This window comes from Oncorhynchus mykiss, unplaced genomic scaffold, assembly GCF_013265735.2.
Source record: "Oncorhynchus mykiss isolate Arlee unplaced genomic scaffold, USDA_OmykA_1.1 un_scaffold_85, whole genome shotgun sequence".
Classification (NCBI taxonomy): Eukaryota; Metazoa; Chordata; class Actinopteri; order Salmoniformes; family Salmonidae; genus Oncorhynchus; species Oncorhynchus mykiss.
In genome coordinates, this window is record NW_023493658.1 from 522,501 (window position 1) to 546,615 (window position 24,115).

Genomic DNA, 24,115 nt, shown 5'->3' on the forward strand with positions numbered 1-24,115 from the left:
GACCTCTAGCTTCTACACCACATCCCCCCTTCTCCTGCTCTAACATGAGACCTCATCAGTACTCATTTTGGGTGCTAGTACTGTTTCTATTTAGGTGCTGGAACATTAAGCCAATATTCTATAAGAGGTGAACTCAAGCAGTAGAAAGTTAGAGGTGATATTATAGGACACTATGTGAAATGTTGCTGCTCTGTCAGCAGTTTCCTGTGGAGTTTTTTTAACATATCAGTTTGCTGTAGTGTGTTCAACCACTGATCCAAGATAAGTTGCTAGGAAGTTAATCTCACATCATTGACGTTAGGATGTAATGAGATAGAAGTCATATAGCCTAGCAGTATTTTCCACTCTTCAGTCCACTCTTTATGATAGCAGACTGTGGAACCCCAGTTAGAGACAGATATGATACCTGCAGTGGTACTGATGACCCTGTTGTGGAGCACAGGTAAGGATGCTGTTACACACTTGTGACAGTTACTGAGATATGTTTTGATATTGTAAGATATATTATAATTTGCAGGGTTAGTAAAATAACATGCAACTGGAAGCAGACAGTAAAAATGTGTCTCAAAGCAGGACAATGATGTGATCACCTGTAAATGTACTTTACTGTAGTCTAACTGTCCATCTGGGGACAGGCACTAATGTCAGTTAAGTTGTGATGGTGTCATGCATCTGACTGTTGTATATTCAGTGTGTCAATGATTGATTGTATCTGTCTCAATGTAAATGAGAGAATATATTATATATTATATTGGTGTTATGTTAGAGTAGGAGAAGGGAGGGGTGGAGATGATAGAGGTCTATGAGCTGAGTCAAAATCAACAGGTCCAACACTATACGTCACGAAGAGAGAGAGAACAAGAGAGAGAGAGAGAGAGAGAGAGAGAGAGAGAGCGTGTGCGCAAAATAAATGAGCAGAGCGAGAGGGAGGAGAGAGGAGGGGAGGGGACAGAGGAGGGACGGTGAGAAAGGAGGGGAGGGGAGGTAGGAGGGTAACGGAGAGAAGGGGAGGGGAGAGAGAGAAATGTGGAGGAGAGAGAAGGAGAGAGAAGCGGAGGGTAGAGAGAAGGGGAGGGGAGAGAGAGAAATGTGGAGGAGAGAGAAAGAGAGAGAAGCGGAGGGTAGAGAGAAGGGGAGGGGAGAGAGAGAATTGTGGAGGAGAGAGAAAGAGAGAGAAGGGGAGGGAGAGAGAGAAATGTGGAGGAGAGAGAAAGAGAGAGAAGGGAAGAGATGGGGGAGGGGAGAGAAATAGTAAAGGAAGGGCTCCACTAGGGCTCTCTCAGCCAGCCTGCTCCACTAGGGCCCTCTCAGCCAGCCTGCTCCACTAGGGCCCTCTCAGCCAGCCTGCTCCACTAGGGCCCTCTCAGCCAGCCTGCTCCACTAGGGCCCTCTCAGCCAGCCTGCTCCACTAGGGCCCTCTCAGCCAGCCTGCTCCACTAGGGCCATCTCAGCCAGCCAGCTCCACTAGGGCCCTCTCAGCCAGCCTGATCCACTAGGGCCCTCTCAGCCAGCCTGCTCCACTAGGGCCCTCTCAGCCAGCCTGCTCCACTAGGGCCCTCTCAGCCAGTTTGCTCCACTAGGGCCCTCTCAGCCAGCCTGCTCCACTAGGGCCCTCTCAGCCAGCCTGCTCCACTAGGGCCCTCACAGCCAGCCTGCTCCACTAGGGCCCTCACAGACAGCCTGCTCCACTATGGCCCTCACAGCCAGCCTGCTCCACTAGGGCCCTCTCAGCCAGCCTGCTCCACTAGGGCCCTCACAGCCAGCCTGCTCCAATAGGGCCCTCTCAGCCAGCCTGCTCCACTAGGGCCCTCTCAGCCAGTCTGCTCCACTAGGGCCCTCTCAGCCAGCCTGCTCCACTAGGGCCCTCTCAGCCATTCTGCTCCACTAGGGCCCTCTTAGCCAAGCTGGCTCCTCTAGGGCCCTCTCAGCCAAGCTGGCTCCTCTAGGGCCCTCTCAGCCAGCCTGCACCACTAGGGCCCTCTCAGCCATCTGGTTATACTAGGGCCCTCTCAGCCATCTGGTTACACTAGGGCACTCTTAGCCAGCCTGCTCCTCTAGGGCCTTCTCAGCCAAGCTGGCTCCTCTAGGGCCCTCTCAGCTAAGCTGGCTCCTCTAGGGCCCTCACAGCAAGCCTGCACCACTAGGGCCCTCTCAGCCATCTGGAAACACTAGGGCCCACTCAGTCAGCTGGCTCCTCTAGGGCCCTCACAGCCAGCCTGCAACACTACGGCCCTCTCAGCTATCTGGTTACACTAGGGCCCTCTCAGCCATCTGGTTACACTAGGGCCCTCTCAGCCATCTGGTTACACTAGGGCCCTCTCAGCCAGCCTGCTCCACTAGGGCCCTCTCAGCCACCTGGCTCCACTATGGCCCTCTCAGCCACCTGGCTCCTCTAGGGCCCTCTCAGCCAGCTGGCTCCATTAGGGCCCTCTCAGACAGCTGGCTCCACTAGGGACCTCTCAGCCACCTGGCTCCACTAGGGCCCTCTCAGCCAGTTGGTGTGTGTAGGAGAGTGTGAGTTGTGTGTGCAAAAAGTAGAAGTACAAATGTCAAGGGTTATTAACTAAAGTGATAAATCTAGTCCTAGGTTTTATTTACTGTTGTGTTTGTTCTCCACTGGTTACCCTGTTCTCATCACAACAGGTCACACATTCTGCTGACATGATGACACACTGTGGTATTTCACCTCACAGAAACAGGAGTTTGTCAATATTACATATTATTTTTCAAATTATTTTGGGGTCTTTGTAATCTGACAGAATATGTCTCCTATATCGTACTACATTAAACAGGAGGTTAGGAGGTGCAGCTCAATTTCCACCTTATTTTGTGGGCACTGGGCACATAGCCTGTATTCTCTCTGCCTATGGCGAGAGAGACTCTTAAGTAGAGACTCTTAATCTCTGAAACTCTTAAGGATTGGCCCCTTTTTTTCAATTTTCGCCTAAAATGACAAACTCAAATCTAACTGCCTGTAATTCAGGCCCTGAAGCAAGGACATTTTTTTTTAATTTCACCTTTATTTAACCAGGTTGGCAAGTTGAGAACAAGTTCTCATTTACAATTGCGACCTGGCCAAGATAAGTGTTTATATTTAGGTGCTGGAACATTAAGCCAATATTCTATAAGAGGTGAACTCAAGCAGTAGAAAGTTAGAGGTGATATTATAGGACACTATGTGAAATGTTGCTGCTCTGTCAGCAGTTTCCTGTGGAGTTTTTTTAACATATCAGTTTGCTGTAGTGTGTTCAACCACTGATCCAAGATAAGTTGCTAGGAAGTTAATCTCACATCATTGACGTTAGGATGTAATGAGATAGAAGTCATATAGCCTAGCAGTATTTTCCACTCTTCAGTCCACTCTTTATGATAGCAGACTGTGGAACCCCAGTTAGAGACAGATATGATACCTGCAGTGATACTGATGACCCTGTTGTGGAGCACAGGTAGGATGCTGTTACACACTTGTGACAGTTACTGAGATATGTTTTGATATTGTAAGATATATTATAATTTGCAGGGTTAGTAAAATAACATGCAACTGGAAGCAGACAGTAAAAATGTGTCTCAAAGCAGGACAATGATGTGATCACCTGTAAATGTACTTTACTGTAGTCTAACTGTCCATCTGGGGACAGGCACTAATGTCAGTTAAGTTGTGATGGTGTCATGCATCTGACTGTTGTATATTCAGTGTGTCAATGATTGATTGTATCTGTCTCAATGTAAATGAGAGAATATATTATATATTATATTGGTGTTATGTTAGAGTAGGAGAAGGGAGGGGTGGAGATGATAGAGGTCTATGAGCTGAGTCAAAATCAACAGGTCCAACACTATACGTCACGAAGAGAGAGAGAACAAGAGAGAGAGAGAGAGAGAGAGAGAGAGCGTGTGCGCAAAATAAATGAGCAGAGCGAGAGGGAGGAGAGAGGAGGGGAGGGGACAGAGGAGGGACGGTGAGAAAGGAGGGGAGGGGAGGTAGGAGGGTAACGGAGAGAAGGGGAGGGGAGAGAGAGAAATGTGGAGGAGAGAGAAGGAGAGAGAAGCGGAGGGTAGAGAGAAGGGGAGGGGAGAGAGAGAAATGTGGAGGAGAGAGAAAGAGAGAGAAGGGGAGGGAGAGAGAGAAATGTGGAGGAGAGAGAGAAGGGAAGAGATGGGGGAGGGGAGAGAAATAGTAAAGGAAGGGCTCCACTAGGGCCCTCTCAGCCAGTCTGCTCCACTAGGGCCCTCTCAGCAAGCCTGCTCCACTAGGGCCCTCTCAGCCAGCCTGCTCCACTAGGGCCCTCACAGCCAGCCTGCTCCACTAGGGCCCTCACAGCCAGCCTGCTCCACTAGGGCCCTCACAGCCAGCCTGCTCCACTAGGGCCCTCTCAGCCAGCCTGCTCCAGTAGGGCCCTCACAGCCAGCCTGCTCCAATAGGGCCCTCTCAGCCAGCCTGCTCCACTAGGGCCCTCTCAGCCAGCCTGCTCCACTAGGGCCCTCTCAGCCAGTCTGCTCCACTAGGGCCCTCTCAGACAGCCTGCTCCAGTAGGGCCCTCTCAGACAGCTGGCTCCACTAGGGACCTCTCAGCCACCTGGCTCCACTAGGGCCCTCTCAGCCAGTTGGTGTGTGTAGGAGAGTGTTAGTTGTGTGTGCAAAAAGTAGAAGTACAAATGTCAAGGGTTATTAACTAAAGTGATAAATCTAGTCCTAGGTTTTATTTACTGTGGTGTTTGTTCTCCACTGGTTACCCTGTTCTCATCACAACAGGTCACACATTCTGCTGACATGATTACACACTGTGGTATTTCACCTAACAGAAACAGGAGTTTGTCAATATTACATATTATTTTTCAAATTATTTTGGGGTCTTTGTAATCTGACAGAATATGTCTCCTATATCGTACTACATTAAACAGGAGGTTAGGAGGTGCAGCTCAATTTCCACCTTATTTTGTGGGCACTGGGCACATAGCCTGTATTCTCTCTGCCTATGGCGAGAGAGACTCTTAAGTAGAGACTCTTAATCTCTGAAACTCTTAAGGATTGGCCCCTTTTTTTCAATTTTTGCCTAAAATGACAAACTCAAATCTAACTGCCTGTAACTCAGGCCCTGAAGCAAGGACATTTTTTTTTAATTTCACCTTTATTTAACCAGGTTGGCAAGTTGAGAACAAGTTCTCATTTACAATTGCGACCTGGCCAAGATAAGTGTTTATATTTAGGTGCTGGAACATTAAGCCAATATTCTATAAGAGGTGAACTCAAGCAGTAGAAAGTTAGAGGTGATATTATAGGACACTATGTGAAACGTTGCTGCTCTGTCAGCAGTTTCCTGTGGAGTTTTTTTAACATATCAGTTTGCTGTAGTGTGTTCAACCACTGATCCAAGATAAGTTGCTAGGAAGTTAATCTCACATCATTGACGTTAGGATGTAATGAGATAGAAGTCATATAGCCTAGCAGTATTTTCCACTCTTCAGTCCACTCTTTATGATAGCAGACTGTGGAACCCCAGTTAGAGACAGATATGATACCTGCAGTGATACTGATGACCCTGTTGTGGAGCACAGGTAGGATGCTGTTACACACTTGTGACAGTTACTGAGATATGTTTTGATATTGTAAGATATATTATAATTTGCAGGGTTAGTAAAATAACATGCAACTGGAAGCAGACAGTAAAAATGTGTCTCAAAGCAGGACAATGATGTGATCACCTGTAAATGTACTTTACTGTAGTCTAACTGTCCATCTGGGGACAGGCACTAATGTCAGTTAAGTTGTGATGGTGTCATGCATCTGACTGTTGTATATTCAGTGTGTCAATGATTGATTGTATCTGTCTCAATGTAAATGAGAGAATATATTATATATTATATTGGTGTTATGTTAGAGTAGGAGAAGGGAGGGGTGGAGATGATAGAGGTCTATGAGCTGAGTCAAAATCAACAGGTCCAACACTATACGTCACGAAGAGAGAGAGAACAAGAGAGAGAGAGAGAGAGAGAGAGAGAGCGTGTGCGCAAAATAAATGAGCAGAGCGAGAGGGAGGAGAGAGGAGGGGAGGGGACAGAGGAGGGACGGTGAGAAAGGAGGGGAGGGGAGGTAGGAGGGTAACGGAGAGAAGGGGAGGGGAGAGAGAGAAATGTGGAGGAGAGAGAAGGAGAGAGAAGCGGAGGGTAGAGAGAAGGGGAGGGGAGAGAGAGAAATGTGGAGGAGAGAGAAAGAGAGAGAAGGGGAGGGAGAGAGAGAAATGTGGAGGAGAGAGAGAAGGGAAGAGATGGGGGAGGGGAGAGAAATAGTAAAGGAAGGGCTCCACTAGGGCCCTCTCAGCCAGTCTGCTCCACTAGGGCCCTCTCAGCAAGCCTGCTCCACTAGGGCCCTCTCAGCCAGCCTGCTCCACTAGGGCCCTCACAGCCAGCCTGCTCCACTAGGGCCCTCACAGCCAGCCTGCTCCACTAGGGCCCTCACAGCCAGCCTGCTCCACTAGGGCCCTCTCAGCCAGCCTGCTCCAGTAGGGCCCTCACAGCCAGCCTGCTCCAATAGGGCCCTCTCAGCCAGCCTGCTCCACTAGGGCCCTCTCAGCCAGCCTGCTCCACTAGGGCCCTCTCAGCCAGTCTGCTCCACTAGGGCCCTCTCAGACAGCCTGCTCCAGTAGGGCCCTCTCAGACAGCTGGCTCCACTAGGGACCTCTCAGCCACCTGGCTCCACTAGGGCCCTCTCAGCCAGTTGGTGTGTGTAGGAGAGTGTTAGTTGTGTGTGCAAAAAGTAGAAGTACAAATGTCAAGGGTTATTAACTAAAGTGATAAATCTAGTCCTAGGTTTTATTTACTGTGGTGTTTGTTCTCCACTGGTTACCCTGTTCTCATCACAACAGGTCACACATTCTGTTGACATGATTACACACTGTGGTATTTCACCTAACAGAAACAGGAGTTTGTCAATATTACATATTATTTTTCAAATTATTTTGGGGTCTTTGTAATCTGACAGAATATGTCTCCTATATCGTACTACATTAAACAGGAGGTTAGGAGGTGCAGCTCAATTTCCACCTTATTTTGTGGGCACTGGGCACATAGCCTGTATTCTCTCTGCCTATGGCGAGAGAGACTCTTAAGTAGAGACTCTTAATCTCTGAAACTCTTAAGGATTGGCCCCTTTTTTTCAATTTTTGCCTAAAATGACAAACTCAAATCTAACTGCTTGTAACTCAGGCCCTGAAGCAAGGACATTTTTTTTTAATTTCACCTTTATTTAACCAGGTTGGCAAGTTGAGAACAAGTTCTCATTTACAATTGCGACCTGGCCAAGATAAGTGTTTATATTTAGGTGCTGGAACATTAAGCCAATATTCTATAAGAGGTGAACTCAAGCAGTAGAAAGATAGAGGTGATATTATAGGACACTATGTGAAACGTTGCTGCTCTGTCAGCAGTTTCCTGTGGAGTTTTTTTAACATATCAGTTTGCTGTAGTGTGTTCAACCACTGATCCAAGATAAGTTGCTAGGAAGTTAATCTCACATCATTGACGTTAGGATGTAATGAGATAGAAGTCATATAGCCTAGCAGTATTTTCCACTCTTCAGTCCACTCTTTATGATAGCAGACTGTGGAACCCCAGTTAGAGACAGATATGATACCTGCAGTGATACTGATGACCCTGTTGTGGAGCACAGGTGGGATGCTGTTACACTGATATACACTTGTGACAGTTACTGAGATATGTTTTGATATTGTAAGATATATTATAATTTGCAGGGTTAGTAAAATAACATGCAACTGGAAGCAGACAGTAAAAATATGTCTCAAAGCAGGACAATGATGTGATCACCTGTAAATGTACTTTACTGTAGTCTAACTGTCCATCTGGGGACAGGAACTAATGTCAGTTAAGTTGTGATGGTGTCATGCATCTGACTGTTGTATATTCAGTGTGTCAATGATTGATTGTATCTGTCTCAATGTAAATGAGAGAATATATTATATATTATATTGGTGTTATGTTAGAGTAGGAGAAGGGAGGGGTGGAGATGATAGAGGTCTATGACCTGAGTCAAAATCAACAGGTCCAACACTATACGTCACGAAGAGAGAGAACAAGAGAGAGAGAGAGAGAGAGAGCGTGTGCGCAAAATAAATGAGCAGAGCGAGAGGGAGGAGAGAGGAGGGGAGGGGACAGAGGAGGGACGGTGAGAAAGGAGGGGAGGGGAGGTAGGAGGGTAACGGAGAGAAGGGGAGGGGAGAGAGAGAAATGTGGAGGAGAGAGAAGGAGAGAGAAGCGGAGGGTAGAGAGAAGGGGAGGGGAGAGAGAGAAATGTGGAGGAGAGAGAATGGGAGGGAGAGAGAGAAATGTGGAGGAGAGAGAAAGAGAGAGAAGGGAAGAGATGGGGGAGGGGAGAGAAATAGTAAAGGAAGGGCTCCACTAGGGCCCTCTCAGCCAGCCTGCTCCACTAGGGCCCTCTCAGCCAGCCAGCTCCACTAGGGCCCTCTCAGCCAGCCTGATCCACTAGGGCCCTCTCAGCCAGCCTGCTCCACTAGGGCCCTCTCAGCCAGCCTGCTCCACTAGGGCCCTCTCAGCCAGTCTGCTCCACTAGGGCCCTCTCAGCAAGCCTGCTCCACTAGGGCCCTCTCAGCCAGCCTGCTCCACTAGGGTTCTCACAGCCAGCCTGCTCCACTAGGGCCCTCACAGCCAGCCTGCTCCACTAGGGCCCTAACAGCCAGCCTGCTCCACTAGGGCCCTCTCAGCCAGCCTGCTCCACTAGGGCCCTCACAGCCAGCCTGCTCCAATAGGGCCCTCTCAGCCAGCCTGCTCCACTAGGGCCCTCTCAGCCAGCCTGCTCCACTAGGGCCCTCTCAGCCAGTCTGCTCCACTAGGGCCCTCTCAGCCAGCCTGCTCCACTAGGGCCCTCTCAGCAATTCTGCTCCACTAGGGCCCTCTCAGCCAAGCTGGCTCCTCTAGGGCCCTCTCAGCCAGCCTGCACCACTAGGGCCCTCTCAGCCATCTGGTTATACTAGGGCCCTCTCAGCCATCTGGTTACACTAGGGCCCTCTCAGCCATCTGGCTCCACTAGGGCACTCTTAGCCAGCCTGCTCCTCTAGGGCCTTCTCAGCCAAGCTGGCTCCTCTAGGGCCCTCTCAGCTAAGCTGGCTCCTCTAGGGCCCTCACAGCAAGCCTGCACCACTAGGGCCCTCTCAGCCATCTGGAAACACTAGGGCCCACTCAGTCAGCTGGCTCCTCTAGGGCCCTCACAGCCAGCCTGCAACACTACGGCCCTCTCAGCTATCTGGTTACACTAGGGCCCTCTCAGCCATCTGGTTACACTAGGGCCCTCTCAGCCATCTGGTTACACTAGGGCACACTCTCAGCCAGCCTGCTCCACTAGGGCCCTCTCAGCCACCTGGCTTCACTATGGCCCTCTCAGCCACCTGGCTCCTCTAGGGCCCTCTCAGCCAGCTGGCTCCATTAGGGCCCTCTCAGACAGCTGGCTCCACTAGGGACCTCTCAGCCACCTGGCTCCACTAGGGCCCTCTCAGCCAGTTGGTGTGTGTAGGAGAGTGTGAGTTGTGTGTGCAAAAAGTAGAAGTACAAATGTCAAGGGTTATTAACTAAAGTGATAAATCTAGTCCTAGGTTTTATTTACTGTGGTGTTTGTTCTCCACTGGTTCCCCTGTTCTCATCACAACAGGTCACACATTCTGCTGACATGATTACACACTGTGGTATTTCACCTCACAGAAACAGGAGTTTGTCAATATTACATATTATTTTTCAAATTATTTTGGGGTCTTTGTAATCTGACAGAATATGTCTCCTATATCGTACTACATTAAACAGGAGGTTAGGAGGTGCAGCTCAATTTCCACCTTATTTTGTGGGCACTGGGCACATAGCCTGTATTCTCTCTGCCTATGGCGAGAGAGACTCTTAAGTAGAGACTCTTAATCTCTGAAACTCTTAAGGATTGTCCCCTTTTTTTCAATTTTCGCCTAAAATGACAAACTCAAATCTAACTGCCTGTAATTCAGGCCCTGAAGCAAGGACATTTTTTTTTAATTTCACCTTTATTTAACCAGGTTGGCAAGTTGAGAACAAGTTCTCATTTACAATTGCGACCTGGCCAAGATAAGTGTTTATATTTAGGTGCTGGAACATTAAGCCAATATTCTATAAGAGGTGAACTCAAGCAGTAGAAAGTTAGAGGTGATATTATAGGACACTATGTGAAATGTTGCTGCTCTGTCAGCAGTTTCCTGTGGAGTTTTTTTAACATATCAGTTTGCTGTAGTGTGTTCAACCACTGATCCAAGATAAGTTGCTAGGAAGTTAATCTCACATCATTGACGTTAGGATGTAATGAGATAGAAGTCATATAGCCTAGCAGTATTTTCCACTCTTCAGTCCACTCTTTATGATAGCAGACTGTGGAACCCCAGTTAGAGACAGATATGATACCTGCAGTGATACTGATGACCCTGTTGTGGAGCACAGGTAGGATGCTGTTACACACTTGTGACAGTTACTGAGATATGTTTTGATATTGTAAGATATATTATAATTTGCAGGGTAAAAATGTGTCTCAAAGCAGGACAATGATGTGATCACCTGTAAATGTACTTTACTGTAGTCTAACTGTCCATCTGGGGACAGGCACTAATGTCAGTTAAGTTGTGATGGTGTCATGCATCTGACTGTTGTATATTCAGTGTGTCAATGATTGATTGTATCTGTCTCAATGTAAATGAGAGAATATATTATATATTATATTGGTGTTATGTTAGAGTAGGAGAAGGGAGGGGTGGAGATGATAGAGGTCTATGACCTGAGTCAAAATCAACAGGTCCAACACTATACGTCACGAAGAGAGAGAGAACAAGAGAGAGAGAGAGAGAGAGAGAGCGTGTGCGCAAAATAAATGAGCAGAGCGAGAGGGAGGAGAGAGGAGGGGAGGGGACAGAGGAGGGACGGTGAGAAAGGAGGGGAGGGGAGGTAGGAGGGTAACGGAGAGAAGGGGAGGGGAGAGAGAGAAATGTGGAGGAGAGAGAAGGAGAGAGAAGCGGAGGGTAGAGAGAAGGGGAGGGGAGAGAGAGAAATGTGGAGGAGAGAGAAAGAGAGAGAATGGGAGGGAGAGAGAGAAATGTGGAGGAGAGAGAAAGAGAGAGAAGGGAAGAGATGGGGGAGGGGAGAGAAATAGTAAAGGAAGGGCTCCACTAGGGCCCTCTCAGCCAGCCTGCTCCACTAGGGCCCTCTCAGCCAGCCAGCTCCACTAGGGCCCTCTCAGCCAGCCTGATCCACTAGGGCCCTCTCAGCCAGCCTGCTCCACTAGGGCCCTCTCAGCCAGCCTGCTCCACTAGGGCCCTCTCAGCTACCTGGCTCCACTAGGGCCCTCTCAGCCACCTGGCTCCACTAGGGCCCTCACAGCCAGCTGGCTCCACTAGGGCCCTCTCAGCCAGCCTGCTCCACTAGGGCCCTCTCAGCCAGCCTGCTCCACTAAGGCCCTCACAGCCAGCCTGCTCCACTACGGCCCTCTCAGCCACCTGGCTCCACTAGGTCCCTCTCAGCCAGCCTGCTCCACTAGGGCCCTCTCAGCCAGCCAGCTCCACTAGGGCCCTCTCAGCCAGCTGGCTCCACTAGGGCCCTCTCAGCCACCTGGCTCCACTAGGGCCCTCTCAGCCACCTGGCTCCACTAGGGCCTTCTCAGCCACCTGGCTCCACTAGGGCCCTCTCAGCCACCTGGCTCCACTAGGGCCCTCTCAGCCACATGGCTCCACTAGGGCCCTCTCAGCCACCTGGCTCCACTAGGGCCCTCTCAGCCACCTGGCTCCACTAGGGCCCTCTCAGCCACCTGGCTCCACTAGGGCCCTCTCAGCCAGCTGTGATCTGTGTGTACAAAACGTTTTCAAGTTATTTTGGGGTCTTTGTAGTCTGACAGAATATGTCTCCTATATCGTTGTACGTTTGGCAGGAGGTTATGTTTTATTAATTATTAGCCAATCAGCATTGAGCTAAACTGAGTGAGCTCAGCTGTGAATGGTCCTGCTGCACCAAATAAAAGTGTAAAGGGAAGCCAGTTTGGATTTGGCTTCAGACCTATCACATCACAAGTCAAACATCATTTACAGAAACATGAATGCATCTCATTGTGGCTAATGTTAACTAGCTGGCTAGCTGGCTAGCTAGCTTCAACATGTAGCTAGATGTAGTAGGTTAATGTTAACTAGCTGGCCTGAGAGGATGGAAGTTCAACATGTAGCTAGATGTAGTAGGCTAATGTTAACTAGCTGGCCTGAGAGGATGGAGGATCAACATGTAGCTAGATGTAGTAGACTAATGTTAACTAGCTGGCCTGAGAGGATGGAAGTTCAACATGTAGCTAGATGTAGTAGACTAATGTTAACTAGCTGGCCTGAGAGGATGGAGGATCAACATGTAGCTAGATGTAGTAGGTTAATGTTAACTAGCTGGCCTGAGAGGATGGAGGTTCAACATGTAGCTAGATGTAGTAGGTTAATGTTAACTAGCTGGCCTGAGAGGATGGAAGTTCAACATGTAGCTAGATGTAGTAGACTAATGTTAACTAGCTGGCCTGAGAGGATGGAAGTTCAACATGTACTGTAGCTAGATGTAGTAGGTTAATGTTAACTAGCTGGCCTGAGAGGATGGAGGTTCAACATGTACTGTAGCTAGATGTAGTAGGTTAATGTTAACTAGCTGGCCTGAGAGGATGGAAGTTCAACATGTAGCTAGATGTAGTAGGCTAATATTAACTAGCTGGCCTGACAGGATGGAAGTTCAACATGTACTGTAGCTAGATGTAGTAGGTTAATGTTAACTAGCTGGCCTGAGAGGATGGAGGTTCAACATGTAGTGTAGCTAGATGTAGTAGGCTAATGTTAACTAGCTGGCCTGAGAGGATGGAGGTTCAACATGTAGTGTAGCTAGATGTAGTAGGCTAATATTAACTAGCTGGCCTGAGAGGATGGAAGTTCAACATGTACTGTAGCTAGATGTAGTAGGCTAATGTTAACTATCTGGCCTGACAGGATGGAAGTTCAACATGCAGCTAGATGTAGTAGGTTAATGTTAACTAGCTGGCCTGGCACATCGTTGCCCATGTCAGGAAGTTATTCCAGCAGCATTTTATCCAGGTACCTTAGGAGAAAAATAACTAAAATGGAGTCCTGTATGACAGAGTCATAGACGTGTAGGATACATGAAAGAGGAGGATGGTGTTTCTCTTCAAGTAGGGTGAGTCAACATGTGTTTTCTACACACAGACACACACACACACACACATGAACAGAGCAGAATAAGTAAATGATCAATGCAGAAGTGTGTGTGTGTGTATGTGTGTGTGTGTGTGTGTGTGTGTGTGTGTAGCCTATGTAGTTTATGAATGTGTGTGGGTTTGGTGTGAGAGTGTCAATGTAGTGTGAGAAGAGGGGGAGAGGAGAGGAGGAGAGGGGGTAGAAGAGGAGAAATGGGGGGAAGAGAGGGAGAGAAGAGGAGAGGGGCAGAATTGGAGAAGAATATGAGGTGGGGCAGAATAAGAGTAAAGAGGGGGGAGAAGAGGAGAAGAGGGGGAGAAGAGGAGAGGAGGAGAGGGGGAGGAGAAGATAGGTGGAGAAGAGGAGAGGGGGAGAGGTGGAGAGGAGGAGAAGAGGAGAGGGGGAGAGGAGGAGAAGAGGAGAGGGGGAGAGGAGGAGAAGAGGAGAGGGGGAGAGGAGGAGAGGAGGAGAGGAGAGGGGGAGAGGAGAAGAGGAGAGGGGGAGGAGAAGAGGAGAGGGGGAGGAGAAGATAGGTGGAGAAGAGGAGAGGGGGAGAGGATGAGAAGAGAGGGGGAGAGGAGGAGAAGAGGAGAGGAGGAGAGGAGAGAGGAGAATATGAGGTGGGACAGAATAAGAGTAAAGAGGGGGAGAAGAGAAGAAGAGGGGGGGAGAAGAGGTGAGGAGAGGGGGAGGAGAGAGGAGGAGTGAGAAGAGGAGAGGAGTGAGAAGAGGAGAAGTGGGAGAAGTGCGAGAGGGGGTAGGAGAGTAGTGGCGGAGAAGAGGACGGGGGAGATGAGGAGAAGTGAGAAGAGGAGAAGAGAGGGGGAAGAGAGGGGGGAGTAGAGGAAACGAGAGGGGAGAAGAGAGTGGAAGAGGAGAGAAAAGGGAAGAAGAGGAGAGGAGAGGGAAGAGGAGAGACAAGGGAGAAGAGGAGAGGAGATGAGGGGTAAAGAGGAGAGGGGAGAGGAGAGGATAGTGGAGAGGAGGGGAGAGGAGAAGGGGAGAGGGGAGAGGGGAGAGGAGAGCGGGAGAAGATGAGGGGGAATAGAGGAGGAGAAGAGGAGAGGGGGAGGAGAAGAGAGGGGGAGAAGAGGGGAGGGGGAGAAGAGGAGAAGAAAGAGGGATAAGAGTAGGAAGGAGAGGAGAAGGGAAGAGGGGGAGAAGAGGGGGAATAAAGGGGGAGGAGAGGAGAGGGGAGGAGAGGAGAGGGGAGGGGCAGAAAGGGAAAAAGAGGGGGAGACGAGAAGAGGAGAAGAGGATGAGAGAGGGGGGGAGAGAAGAGAGGGGGAGAAGATGAGACAGTGGAGAAGAGTAGAGTGGATATTAAGAGACAAGTATAATTGGGGAGAAGATGGAAGAGAAGAGGAGTCGGGGGGAAGAGGAGAGGAGAATGGGAGAAGGGGAGTGGGAGGGAAGAGCAGAGGAGAAGCGGAGAAGGGGAGTGGGGGAAAGAGGAGATGAGAATGGGAGAAGAAAGGGGGAGAAGAGGAGAGGAGAGGAGGAGGGGAGGATAGGAGAGGGGAGAGGAGTGGAGAGGAGAGAGAGAGGGGAGTAGCTGGGAAAGGAGAGGGGGAGGAGAGGAGAAGAAAGAGGGATAAGAGTAGGGAGGAGAGGAGAAGGGAAGAGGGGGAGAAGAGGGGGAATAAAGGGGGAGGAGAGGAGAGGGGAGGAGAGGAGAGGGAAGAGGAGAGGGGAGGAGAGGAGAGGGGAGGGTCAGAAAGGGAAAAAGAGGGGGAGACGAGAAGAGGAGAAGAAAGAGGGATAAGAGTAGGGAGGAGAGGAGAAGGGAAGAGGGGGAGAAGAGGGGGAATAAAGGGGGAGGAGAGGAGAGGGGAGGAGAGGAGAGGGAAGAGGAGAGGGGAGGAGAGGAGAGGGGAGGGTCAGAAAGGGAAAAAGAGGGGGAGACGAGAAGAGGAGAAGAGGATGAGAGAGGGGGGAGAGAAGAGAGGGGGAGAAGATGAGACAGTGGAGAAGAGTAGAGTGGATATTAAGAGACGAGTATAATTGGGGAGAAGATGGAAGAGGAGAGGAGAATGGGAGAAGGGGAGTGGGAGGGAAGAGCAGAGGAGAAGCGGAGAAGGGGAGTGGGGGGAAGAGGAGATGAGAATGGGAGAAGAAAGGGGGAGAAGAGGAGAGGAGAGGAGGAGGGGAGGATAGGAGAGGGGAGAGGAGTGGAGAGGAGAGAGAGAGGGGAGTAGCTGGGAAAGGAGAGGGGGAGGAGAGGAGGATGAGAGAAGGGGAGAGGAAGAGAAGAGAGGAGGTACTGTTTGTCTCCCACCGCTCCACTCAGAGGACTCTACTGTTATCAAGTGGGCGTTTCCACTATATTTAGTTTACCAGTCATTTCAGTGAAGGGAACAAGTGCACACTTTAGGAGAAAGGAGAGATAATTGGGACAATGCTTCTTTCTCGTCTCCAGTCCTGCGTCTGTAACACCATATTTCCACCTAGTGGCCATAAGAGGAGCTGTCCTGTCAGTGTGTTTTTACTGCTGGCTCAAAACAACACATGACCTGCAAACAGGATATAATTCATGTGTGAGTACTAAAAGCACCTGAATGTAGTATATTATAGTATATTTATTATATATGTGGGTCTGATAAGTAAACACTCTTAATGTTTGCTGTTTTATCACTCAGAAGAACATTGGTCACTATGTAACCAAACACATGTGAAACATCATGATAAGACTGTCTTCCCATCACATCATGAAAGGTCATGTTGATGTTCATTTAACCTCTGTCTCTCTCTTCCTCTGACTCCTCCCTTTCTCTCTCTGTCTCTTTCTTTCTCTTTCTCCTTTGTTTTTCTCTATCTCTCTGTCTCTTTCTCTCTCTTTCTCCTCTGTCTCTCTCTTTCTCCTCTGTCTCTCTTTCTCCTCAGATCTCCAGGCTCAAAGTGTCAGTCCACCAGGTAGGTAGAGTATAAATCTACAGTGATTATAGCAGTTCAATATTAGTCAACTTTATTATCCCACATGGAGAAATTCATGTGTCCATACAAACCATTCTAAAACCCAATAACAAGTAGTGTTTTATGGAACTACTAATACTTGTCAACCACAAAGCATTACTGCTGTTAGAATAACACAATCACTGTCATCATCTGTCCTCACCACTGTGTTTTCCTCTCTGCTGTTTACAGCTGAACTCTCAGTCAGACTGGTGAATGGGACCACTTCCTGTTCTGGGACAGTGGAAGCCTTCCATGAAGGAGAGTGGTCAGGTCTATGTTTTAGGTGGTTTTGGAGCATGATGAGACAGGCTACGGTTGTGTGTAGACAGCAGGGCTGTGGGAATCCTGTAGCTGCATCTAGAGGACCTCTGATTGAAGATGGAAGAATAGGAGTCAGACTATATAGTATTTGCAGGGGAAATGAGTCTTCTATTAAACAGTGTGACAAAAGTAGAGGAGAACCTGGTGTCTGTGATGGTGGATATTATCATCATGTGACCTGTTCAGGTAAGAGACTGGTCATATTGAGAGATTTATTTATACATTATACAATATTACCATGTATCATGTTTTATGTGTTTTTATTTCATTTAAATAGAGGGAGAGATGTCAGATGTATTTAAACATTATATTTGTGTTTGTCATATTGGTTTATGGGAGATGTTCATGGGCAGATCATTGTAGTTCAGATGGTACTGAAGTGAAGCTGCCTGATGGATGTCCAGCTGTTTATTTTCTATAAAGTGAAGTGAACTTATTCCTGTCTCCTGCCTGCATTATTCCCAACCCGATCCTGAGTGACTAAGAACCCATTTCTACCTCTTACAGTATCAAACATAGCAAACTACAATCTTTTATCCAACATATTTGTGTTTAGTCCTTGACAGTGTCATCAACAAAACTGATTGAATGTTCAACCAACTCTTTTTCTCCAGAGTCTGTGCGGCTTGTGGATGGAGCTGGTCTCTGCTCTGGGAGAGTGGAGGTGAAGTCCAATCAGTCCTGGGCCTCAGTGTGTGAAGCTGACTTTGACCGGCAGGATGCAGAGGTAGTCTGTAGCGAGTTTGGCTGTGGGGCTCCTGCAGCTCTACAGGGGGGGCTCTATGGAGAAGGTGAGGGTCAGACCTGGGATAAAGAGTTCCAGTGTAAAGGCAATGAGTCCCTTCTCCTGGACTGTGACACCTCAGACAGAGAGAACAACACCTGCCTACCTGGTAATGCTGTTGGACTCACCTGCTCAGGTAAGAAACAGTTTGTCACTCAGTCAACATTGTTTCTCATCTGGAGTGAAGAATATGAGAGAAAATATAGGTGTGTTTTAGTGAGAAATAGTAAGATTACTGTCTCTCTCTTTTATTTTCTCAGAGCCTGATGATGTGAGGCTGGTGGGAGGAGGCAGTCGCTGTGCTGGTGGAGTGGAGTGGTACGACCAGGGAGAGTGGAGGACTGTGGGAGCTGAGGACAGGGACCAGAAGCATGTAGCTGCAGTAGTGTGTAGACAGCTGGGTTGTGGCTCCAATGTTTCAGAACTACCTGGAAACACCACTAGAGGGATTAGAGTTTACTGTCCTGGGTCTGAGTCTTCACTGAGGGATTGTTGGAGAATGGATTATCTCTGTCCTGGACTCACAGTGATCTGCTCAGGTAATAACAAGATACACTATATGGCCAAAAGTATGTGGACTTTAGTGGATTTGGCTATTTCAGCCACACCTTTTGCTGACAGGTGTATAAAATTAAGCACACAGCCATGAAATCTCCATAGACAAACATTGCCAGTAGATTGGACTTACTGAAGATCTCAGTGACTTAACGTGGCAAGTCTAGGAGCAACAACGGCTCAGCCGTGAAGTGGTAGACAACACAAGCTCACAGAACGGACCGCCGGGTGTTGAACCACGTAGAGCCTACAAATAATCCTCTGTTGTAAAACTCACTGCTGAGTTCCACATACTTTAGTCCATGTATTATATCTCCTTCCTGGACTCACAGTGATCTGCTCAGGAAATATCAACATATTATAATTATATTCAACTGATTTCCTTCATTCATACAATTTCCTCTGCACCTCTCATGATGACTGTTTAACTTGTCAGTCTGCTTTACTAAATAGATCACTCTGTCAAGTAGGAATCAAATACAACTTAAATATCCCAGAATGCTTTTGTATGTGAGTGTTATCTCAGTGAACGTCTCTACTCACTACCACTGTCATTTGTCATGTTATTGTCATATCTAAATGAGGAAAGTAGTTGAGGAGCTACGTTTTATTTTTCTCTCCTCTAGTTCCAGATGTCCTGCTTCAGCCTGATATCAACATATGTTGTCTCAGTGACTGTAGGCCCACTACTCATGTTGCCCTGTGAGGGAGGGTGGCTAGCAGTGTTACATGCTGATGTTATTGTCATATCTATAGGAAACTAGTTGAAGAGGTTTTTCTTGTTCTCTTTTATTGTTACAGATCTCCTGGTCCAGCCTGATATCTTCCTGACTGACCCAATGGGAGGGGTCTTCAGGGGCCACCAGGGGCCCGAGATGTTCAGGGGCTACAGCTTCACCATCACCTGCTCCACTCAGCCACAGTACCCAGGAGGCTCCTTCCTCCTCACGTTCACCAGCTCCAACAGAACCCAGATCCAGCCAGCTGTCAATCACTCTGCTGCCTTCCTCTTCCCTGCTGCAGATGACTCCCACCGAGGGAACTACAGCTGTGTTTATGACAATTATGTTTTCTCTCATAACTTCTCCTCTGAGAGTGAGCTCCTCTCCCTCACCATCACAGGTAACTGAACATGAACCAGACTTATAACTTTGTCAATGACAGATTTCCCACAGATCTATGTGATGATGATCAGTCCCCTCATCAAAGGTGTTTCTGTTTGCAGCCTCTCCTCTGCCAGCCTTCATCATCAGACACGTTGTAGTGCTGCTGATCCTACTGACAGCCATCACCACCTCCTACCTGTACTACAAGGTAAAGACCTTTACTCAGACGTTACAAGTCATTTAAACTAGAGGGTGAGGGGGAGAGGGAAGGAGAGAATGGAGATACTAGAGAGTAAATGTCTGACTGTTGGTGCTGTGTCTCCCTAGCCTACCAGGAGGCAGAAGAGAGTGAACAGGGTGAGCAACATGGATCTTTATGTCAATGCCATGGAGATGGTCTCTCTGAGCTCCAGAGCTGAAGCTGGACCGGGAGAGGAGAGAGCAGCCCAGGGGACGGAGTAGGAGTAGAATTAATCTGACCATACATGCTGATCTTAGGTCAGTTTTGTGTTTTAAATCGATGGTCAACAGTGGACTGATGTTTAAAATGTGGTGACAAACCTGAAGTGGTTCTAATTTTAATAACAAGTTCAGAATTAGTTTCTCTTTCTAGAACCTTGGAAGAAATCTAAAAGGAGTGACTGCAACCACCATTATTCATTTAGTTTGGTTTTTACCACCAGAGAAACATGGGGTTTGGGGTAACATGGGGTTCTGGGTAACATGGGGTTTGGGGTAACATGGGGTTTGGGTAACATGGGGTTTTGGGTAACATGGGGTTTGGGTAACATGGGGTTCTGGGTAACATGGGGTTTGGGTAACATGGGGTTTGGGTAACATGGGGTTTTGGGTAACATGGGGTTCTGGGTAACATGGGGTTCTGGGTAACATGGGGTTCTGGGTAACATGGGGTTCTGGGTAACATGGGGTTTCGGTTCATTTCAGAAACTAGCTCAATTAGGTCTGTTTTGCATTCCACCCGTGGAGGAAGGTGGGAGGAGCCTCAGAAACCTGGATCATTGTAATGGCTGAAACGGAGTAGGTGGAACGGAGTCAAACACTTGATCTGTTTGATACTGTTCCATTCATTCCCTTCCAGCCAATACAATGAGCCAGTCCTCCTATAGCTCCTCCCACCAGCCTCCACCGCATTCTATACATTCATTCCCTTCCAGCCAATACAATGAGCCAGTCCTCCTATAGCTCCTCCCACCAGCCTCCACCGCATTCTATACATTCATTCCCTTCCAGCCAATACAATGAGCCAGTCCTCCTATAGCTCCTCCCACCAGCCTCCACCGCATTCTATACATTCATTCCCTTCCAACCAATACAATGAGCCAGTCCTCCTATAGCTCCTCCCACCAGCCTCCACCGCATTCTATACATTCATTCCCTTCCAGCCAATACAATGAGCCAGTCCTCCTATAGCTCCTCCCACCAGCCTCCACCGCATTCTATACATTCATTCCCTTCCAGCCAATACAATGAGCCAGTCCTCCTATAGCTCCTCCCACCAGCCTCCACCGCATTCTATACATTCATTCCCTTCCAGCCAATACAATGAGCCAGTCCTCCTATAGCTCCTCCCACCAGCCTCCACCGCATTCTATACATTCATTCCCTTCCAGCCAATACAATGAGCCAGTCCTCCTATAGCTCCTCCCACCAGCCTCCACCGCATTCTATACATTCATTCCCTTCCAGCCAATACAATGAGCCAGTCCTCCTATAGCTCCTCCCACCAGCCTCCACCGCATTCTATACATTCATTCCCTTCCAGCCAATACAATGAGCCAGTCCTCCTATAGCTCCTCCCACCAGCCTCCACTGCATTCTATACATTATATATATATATTATTTAGTATAGCCTAATGTTAGATTCTTTATGTTGAAGAGTCTCCATTATTAGTCCATGTATTATTATATTATTTAGTATAGCCTACTGTTAGATTCTTTATGCTGAAGAGTCTCCATTATTAGTCCATGTATTATTATATTATTTAGTATAGCCTACTGTTAGATTCTTTATGTTGAAGTGTCTCCATTATTAGTCCATGTATTATTATATTATTTAGTATAGCCTACTGTTAGATTCTTTATGTTGAAGAGTCTCCATTATTAGTCCATGTATTATTATATTATTTAGTATAGCCTACTGTTAGATTCTTTATGTTGAAGAGTCTCCATTATTAGTCCATGTATTATTATATTATTTAGTATAGCCTACTGTTAGATTATTTATGCTGAAGAGTCTCCATTATTAGTCCATGTATTATTTAGTATAGCCTACTGTTAGATTCTTTATGTTGAAGTGTCTCCATTATTAGTCCATGTATTATTATATTATTTAGTATAGCCTACTGTTAGATTCTTTATGTTGAAGTGTCTCCATTATTAGTCCATGTATTATAATCATCTGTTCATTCTTTGTAGTTTGAAACACTTTAATAAAAGGGGACATATTTTTCACAAGTCAATGTGGTTTATTGTTGTAGTTTGTTTACTTTTAGATGTATAAATCTCTCCTGATGTTGATATTGATTTACGATGCAGATTATTGTTATGATGTTGTGCCTTCAGAAAATATTCACACTCCTTTACTTACAAAATGGGATAACAAAAAAATATACTTTTTTTTGTCAATGATCTACACAAAATACTCAACCCCCTGAGTCAATACGTGTTTGGATCACATTTGTCAGTGATTACAGCTGTGAGGCCTTCTGGGTAAATCTAGAAGAGCTTTCCACACCTGGATTGTGCAACATTTGCCCATTATTAACAAAATTTAACCAAAATTCTTCAAACTGTCTAATTAGTTATTGATCATTAATAGACAACCGTTTTCAGGTGTTGCCATAGATTTTCGAGCAGATTTAAGTCAAAACTGTAACTCGGCCACTCAGGAACATTCCCTGTTTTCTTGGTCAGCACCTTGTGTAGATTTGTCCTTGTGTTGTAGGTTATTGTCCTGCTGAAAGATGAATTCGTAACCCAGTGTTGGTGGAAAGCAGACTGAACCATGTTTCCCTCTAGGATTTTGCCTGTGCTTTGCTCCATTCCGTGAATATTTTTATCCTGAAAAACTCCCCAGTCCTTAACGATTACAAGCATACCCATAACATGATGCAGCCACCACCACCAGGGGGGAGAGAGTGCACCTCATATTCAGGAAGGTGTACTGAATGTTCCCTACAGTGTATTTTTCCCAATTCATTATAGTTGGTTTGGTTTATTTTCTAGTTTAGTTTCTCTCATGATGTCATAGATCATAAATGTTACATTCATTATGATGTAGATTGTTAGGATGTTGTTAGTAGTATATAGATAATGATGTTATTGATTATGATGTTAGTAGTATATAGATAATGTTATTCTCTTATGATCTGTGGGTTACAGAGGAAGTACATCGTACAGGTCTGATATACAATAGATTGTGTGTATGCTGTGTGCATATGAAATAATCAAATCATACAACCAACCAATCACTCAATAAGTTAAGTAAATAAATATTGTATTTAGAGTGGCAAAAAGTCTCCCCTGTAAAAAAATACCAAGTGTATTACATAAATAGTCTCATCTGTCTGTTGCTCCTTTGACTCGCCCAATCCTCCATTCCGGAGCGCCTCTAGTACCTCTGTGCAGATCTGATTGGAGGACGGGGAGCGAGAAAGGCATTATATGTAAATTATGTAATCAATGTTTTAGTTATCGTTTCTGCATTTCTGTTCTGCTGTTTTAACATTGAAAAAGTCAGAAAACGGAATAACAAATGATGTCATCAAAACAAGGATTAACGACAGAAAAACTCTGCCTTGTTAAATAGGATATGAAAACGTCTGGTTGTTGGCCAGCAACGTGAATTAACAACCCAACCCACTAGACAACAGCAACATAACAACCCAACCCACTAGACAACAGCAACATAACAACCCAACCCACTAGACGACAGCAACATAACAACCCAACCCACTAGACGACAGCAACATAACAACCCAACCCACTAGACGACAGCAACATAACAACCCAACCCACTAGACAACAGCCACATAACAACCCAACCCACTAGACAACAGCAACATAACAACCCAACCCACTAGACAACAGCAACATAACAACCCAACCCACTTGACTTATAGCTTCCTGTGCCAACTGGAAGTGCCATAATTGGTGTCTCAGGGGCTGTTTCGAAGGGTTAAAAAAGTCAGATATGTCCTAAACTTCATATGTGTGATTAGGCAACCCCCATGAACTGTAAATCAGTCATTTTTCCCATAAAATTTCAAAGGAAAACTAAATCACACTAACACACAACTTGGAAGGAGGGACGTATTGGGATGCGTAGAGACAGACAGTGGCTGCAATAGTTAGCTTAGTTCGAGCTAAAAAAGAACCGTCAGACCTAGAGTTCCGAAACTTTAGAAACCTGTTCTAGACCTCCGGTCGATAGTGCGTGGTGAGTTACGTGGCTCTAGAAGGTTCTCGGACCGAGAAACAGCCTCGTACATTTGCAATGACTTCAATTCATTTTGACCATTACAAAAATGACGACGTTTAGAAAAGTCTCAGAGACGCAAGGCTAGGTGCATTGAAACCGGCTCGGCCCATAGAGACGGACCCCAACGTTTCTGTCCGCTAGCTCATTCAAGGACCCCGTAGCAAGGCGTGGAAAAATGTGGAATTTCAGCACCAATTAGGGTTTTGCTCGGGCACCGAAGGACCTATCGAGCCGAAACTCTGGATTCGGGGTCGCCTCACATAGGCCTACACATAATGTCCGACCTGGACCCGCAGCTAGAACGTAACTATGTGTTTTACGTTTTTATTATGTTTTAAACTGAAGGCGCTGTGAATTATGGGCCTGCTCTGACATATGTGATAGTTGGCTTCTAAATGAGTAGGAAAAAGTGGGTTTGGTGTCAATTGATATCAGTTTGGTGTCATAATGACATCTAATTGACTGATGGACACTGACTTGCTAGTTGACTTTTGTACATTTGCAATGTGTTTAAACGGAGAGGGACCATCACCAAAATGGCATTCTGAAATCAACACAAAAAATGGCATCACCATAGTCTCCAGACTGTGCCGAGTTCAACGAGATATCCCGCTTGACCATAGCTCGCTCGGTCTAA

General features: G+C 47.0%; 1 protein-coding gene across 2 annotated transcripts in view; it reads left to right on the forward strand.

The window, feature by feature from the left end:
- Positions 1-24,115, forward strand: part of LOC110519450 (CD5 antigen-like) — a 115,582-nt gene that overhangs the window by 32,054 nt on the left and 59,413 nt on the right. The window contains exons 1-3 of one of the 2 annotated variants that reach the window (XM_036971868.1): positions 10,351-10,479; positions 16,140-16,169; positions 16,401-16,718. The exons of the other annotated variant lie outside the window; for it this stretch is intronic. Of the exons in view, the coding sequence (XP_036827763.1) occupies positions 10,437-10,479; positions 16,140-16,169; positions 16,401-16,718 (391 nt within the window). The 5' untranslated portion in view covers positions 10,351-10,436. Of the gene's footprint in view, positions 1-10,350; positions 10,480-16,139; positions 16,170-16,400; positions 16,719-24,115 lie in introns of those variants that run through there. 2 annotated transcript variants of the gene reach the window in all.